General features: G+C 37.6%; 1 protein-coding gene across 1 annotated transcript; it reads left to right on the top strand.

Moving 5' to 3' along the window:
• Positions 1 to 1,746: 1,746 nt before the first annotated feature.
• LOC148872282 (putative beta-D-xylosidase 2) lies at positions 1,747 to 4,496 on the top strand. Its single transcript, XM_088973404.1, has 7 exons — positions 1,747 to 1,968; positions 2,060 to 2,365; positions 2,471 to 2,640; positions 2,732 to 2,832; positions 2,943 to 3,309; positions 3,377 to 3,777; positions 3,880 to 4,496. Exons 1-7 carry the CDS (start codon positions 1,747 to 1,749, stop codon positions 4,494 to 4,496), a joined length of 2,184 nt encoding a protein of 727 aa, XP_088829530.1.

The following is a 4,496-nucleotide window of genomic DNA, read 5'->3' as shown; positions in this document are numbered from 1 at the left end:
GTTTTACATATTTACTTAAATATACCTTATAGTTTTCATTTTACTAAAACATCCTATATATTTTACAACTTATGTACTTAATCAACCTTTCATTAAGGAGTTTTTGTTTTGCCATTAGGTCCATGATTTTTATTCCAAAAATACCCTTAATACTATTTTTTTTTCTGTATAGAAAACACAATTGACCAAATATAGACAATAGAGTGGTTGCCCGTATCTTATTATGGGCAAAAGTGGTATTTTTATTTTTATTTTCTTTTGATTAAATTTATTCAAATCAACATTAGGGTCAACATTGCCATTTTCCACTATCATTTGCAATGGATTTAATTAATCTTCCATTAGGGTCAACATTGCCATTTTCCACTATCATCTAATGGAAGATTAATTAAATCCATTGCAAATTATTAGTGGTGTTTTAGTAAAATGCTAACTAAAGGATAAAATTTAGTAAATCCATGAAACTATAAGGGGTATTTTAGTAAATGACCCTTTTATTATTTAGCTTTTGCTTAATAAATCCCGTGCATCGCACAGGTCCCCGCTAGTTGTATTTTAAGTAATTATTTATTGTATTTTTGTGATAAATATAATACTTGAGTTGGTCAGTTTATATTGGTTCAAAATATTTAAAATTAAAAAAAATAAATTTAAATTAAAAAAATGCAATGGTATATTATAAAAATAAATCAAAAATTTTAAATTTACAATATAAAATTTTTAAGACTAAGAAATATGAGAATTTTTCCACTTTCTCGTATTAAAAATTATATTTAAAATATAAAAATTTATATATATTTATGGTTGGGTCAATTCGATATTGGTTGGTCTACAAATGGCCAAATTGAAATTGACTCGACCTGGTCGGGTTGGGAAATTGCTGAATTGAAGCCAATGGGAAATACTAGAAAACCGATCAACTCAGGTCGAGTTGGTCGAATTTATCGGATTGATGAATAACCCTAATTATTGAAATTAATTATTGTTATTTTTATATTGTAAAAAAATATTAAAAGTAGATTATAAAATATAAAGAATTATTAATTATTTAAAAAATTAAAATATAAAACAATTCTTTACTCTTATGTGTTTCTATTGTTTAACTTTCGCTTAAGAAAGTGTATGGATCTCACGGTCCCCTTAGTATTATCAAATCTGTTTTAATTATTTCGAAGTCCTTAATAAAATTTTTAAAGTTAAAAGCCATTATAGATTGCATGTACAAAGATAGTTTCCTCTACGAAGTTCGAGATGAGAAAGGTTTTGAAAAAATTCAACTGAGAAAAATGGTTGGTTACAAGGCGGGAGTTAACAAATGTGATGGGGATAAATCTCTCAGCGGTATTTTTGGAGAAGGCAGCGATAATCTCTCTAAAGAATTTCAATATAATTAGTTAAGATAAAATAAGATAGGATTTACAGAAACTTGTGAAAATTTTTTAACAAAAAAAAAAAAAAAAAAAACAGATAATTCCTATAGAGTTTCCCAATAAATTTGACTCTCCAAATTCAATTAAAGCTTGTAGAGACGGAGTTGGGATTCTCGACATGGCTCCCTCCTCATTTTTCCTAGCCTTCTTTCTCCTTTCCTGTGTTTCTGCAACAGATTTTCCTGTTTATCTGAATAACTTCACATACGTCTGTGACCCATCGAGATTGTCCGACTTAGGATTGGATGTCTCAAACTTCGTGTTCTGCAACAAATCCCTCCCACTGGAGGCAAGGGCTAAGGACTTGGTAGATAGAATGAGCCTATCTGAGAAGACGCAACAACTCGGAAACAGTGCAGCCGGGGTCCCTAGGCTTGGCCTACCCAGTTACGAATGGTGGTCTGAGGCTCTCCATGGAGTTACCAGCTCAGGTCGTGCTACCCACTTTGATCAGGCTGTTCCCGGAGGAACAAGCTTTCCCACTGTTATTCTCAGCGCTGCATCTTTCAATGCATCACTGTGGAAGAACATTGGCCAGGTAACAAATATATAAAAACTAGTAAGAATATTCTCTCCTCTTCTCGGTTTAGAAAAATCTCAATCAATTCATGTTTCAATGGCCATTTCAGGTTGTCTCGACGGAGGCAAGAGCTCTGTACAACTTGGGTCGTGCTGGATTGACTTACTGGAGTCCAAACATTAATGTGATAAGGGATCCAAGATGGGGAAGAGTGATGGAGACACCAGGAGAAGATCCGTTTGTTGTGGGTACTTACGCAGTGAACTACGTTAGAGGTTTGCAAGACATCGAGGGACAGGAAAACCCAAAGGATTTGAACTCTAGGCCTCTGAAGGTCTCTTCATGTTGTAAGCATTATGCTGCTTATGATGTTGACCACTGGTATGGAGTTGATCGCAGAGGTTTTGATGCAAGGGTACGTAAGAATTAATTCATTTTGACTTAGTTTTTATGAACTGAGATACGATTTTTGGTAAAGTTATGGTTTGTTTGATTTGTTTTTGCTTTTCTTTTGTGAAAGGTTGCCGAGCAAGATATGTTGGAAACATTTTTGCGTCCCTTTGAGATGTGCGTCAAGGAAGGAGATGCTAGTTGTGTTATGTGCTCCTTCAACAAGATTAATGGCATCCCTGCTTGTGCTGATCCAAGGCTCCTGAAGGAAACCATCAGAGGAGATTGGGGTCTACGCGGGTACTGAGATTTCTCTACTTTAATGATGATTTCATTTTAATGGAGTAGTTGCAGTAAGATTATTAGACTAAAAATTGATTATTTCTTGAAGCTACATCGTGTCAGATTGTGATTCAGTCCAAGTGATTGTTGAAAACAACAAATGGCTCGGCGATTCACCTGAGGGTGGTGTTGCTCAAGCTATGAAAGCAGGCAAGATCTTACATTAGTTTCTGATTTTACCGAATATTAGATCTCTTTTTCTTTTCTTTTTAATGGTCGATCTAGTGTTTAATTAGTATGATCACTACTTGGAATTTCAGGCTTGGATTTGGACTGTGGATGGCCATACTTGTCATACTACTCCAACTACACTTTGAACGCAACAAAAATAGGAAGAATCAAGGAGGCAGACATAGACAAGGCTTTGATCAATCTCTATGTTTTGCTCATGAGAGTTGGTTACTTTGATGGCAGCCCTTCTTTCAAATCTCTTGGAAAGGACGATATCTGTGCCGATGTCCACATTGAGCTTGCAGCTCAGGCAGCCAGGGAAGGAATTGTTCTGCTCAAGAATGACAACGCCACCTTGCCTCTGAGCTCCAATACCTTCAAAAATCTTGCTTTGGTTGGGCCACATGCAAATGCTACCGAAGTCATGATTGGAAACTATGCTGGTAAGGAATCGATGTGGTCTAAAATTGTATCAGTCTGGCGATTCATCTCTCCCATTGATGGTTGGGCCACATGCGTGCAGATACATCTCTCCCATTGATGGTTTCTCTGCATTTGCTAAAGTTCAATATGCAATGGGATGTGCTGATGTTGCTTGCGCTAGCGGCAGCTTGATGACCCCAGCCATGGATTTAGCAAAGAATGCAGATGCAACCATAATTTTTGTCGGGTTGGATTTGTCAATTGAAGCAGAGGGTAGAGACCGGGTCGACTTCTTCCTTCCTGGACACCAGACCCATTTGGTGAATGAGGTTGCAAATGTTGCCAAAGGACCAGTTATTTTGGTGGTCATGGCTTCTGGTACTATTGACATTTCGTTTGCTAAGGACAACCCTAAAATCAAAGCCATTCTCTGGGTTGGTTATCCTGGCCAAGAAGGTGGACGTGCCATTGCTGATGTTGTTTATGGAAAATACAACCCTGGTAATTAATTTAATTCTGATTAATTAGTCGATTACCTTCTCTGACCATGCTCATTTATTTCATTATCTGATTAACTTTCTGTTCTGTTTGTTAATTTATTAGGCGGAAAGCTACCAGTTACATGGTACCCTGCTGATTATGTAGACCAGCTACCTTTGACATCCATGCAACTAAGGCCTGATGATGAGCTGGGTTACCCAGGAAGAACTTACAAATTCTACAATGGCTCCACCGTCTACCCATTTGGTTATGGCCTGAGCTACACTCAGTTCATGCATCAAGTAACAACTAAAGTGTACTCTATTGATGTCAAATTGAACAGTCGACAATACTGCCGTGACCTCAGCTACGAGGAAGGGGAATATACTACGCCCCAATGCGCTGCTGTTCTTGTTAGTGACATGAGCTGCGACAAGCAGTTTGAGTTTGAGGTGGATGTTGAGGTCAGAAACACAGGAAGCGTCGATGGAAGTGATGTGGTGATCGTATACTCGAGGCCTCCCAGAGGCGTCGCAAGGACTCATTCCAAGCAGGTGATAGGGTTTGAGAGGGTCTTTGTGCCAAAGGGACAGACCCAGAATGTGAAGTTTGTCTTCAATGCTTGTAAGAGTTTGATGGTGGTAGAGAGAAATGGTTACAGCCTTCTGCCGTCTGGGATACACAGCATAATCGTTAATGATGATGAGGCTTCAACTCCAATCCAAGTGAACATTCATTAG

Source organism: Nelumbo lutea, chromosome 2 (assembly GCF_056320005.1).
Source record: "Nelumbo lutea isolate HS-2025 chromosome 2, American lotus-T2T, whole genome shotgun sequence".
Lineage (NCBI taxonomy): Eukaryota > Viridiplantae > Streptophyta > Magnoliopsida > Proteales > Nelumbonaceae > Nelumbo > Nelumbo lutea.
The sequence above is the reverse complement of the archived record's forward strand: the minus strand, read 5'-3'. Positions and strand labels throughout refer to the sequence as shown.

Coding starts and splice junctions, on each gene's coding strand:
- LOC148872282 (XM_088973404.1), top strand. CDS start 1,747: ATGAGCCTATCTGAGAAGACGCAACAACTCGGAAACAGTGCAGCCGGG. Junction 2,366..2,470: donor GCAGAGGTTTTGATGCAAGG/GTACGTAAGAAT, acceptor CTTTTGTGAAAG/GTTGCCGAGCAAGATATGTT. Junction 3,778..3,879: donor TTATGGAAAATACAACCCTG/GTAATTAATTTA, acceptor TTAATTTATTAG/GCGGAAAGCTACCAGTTACA.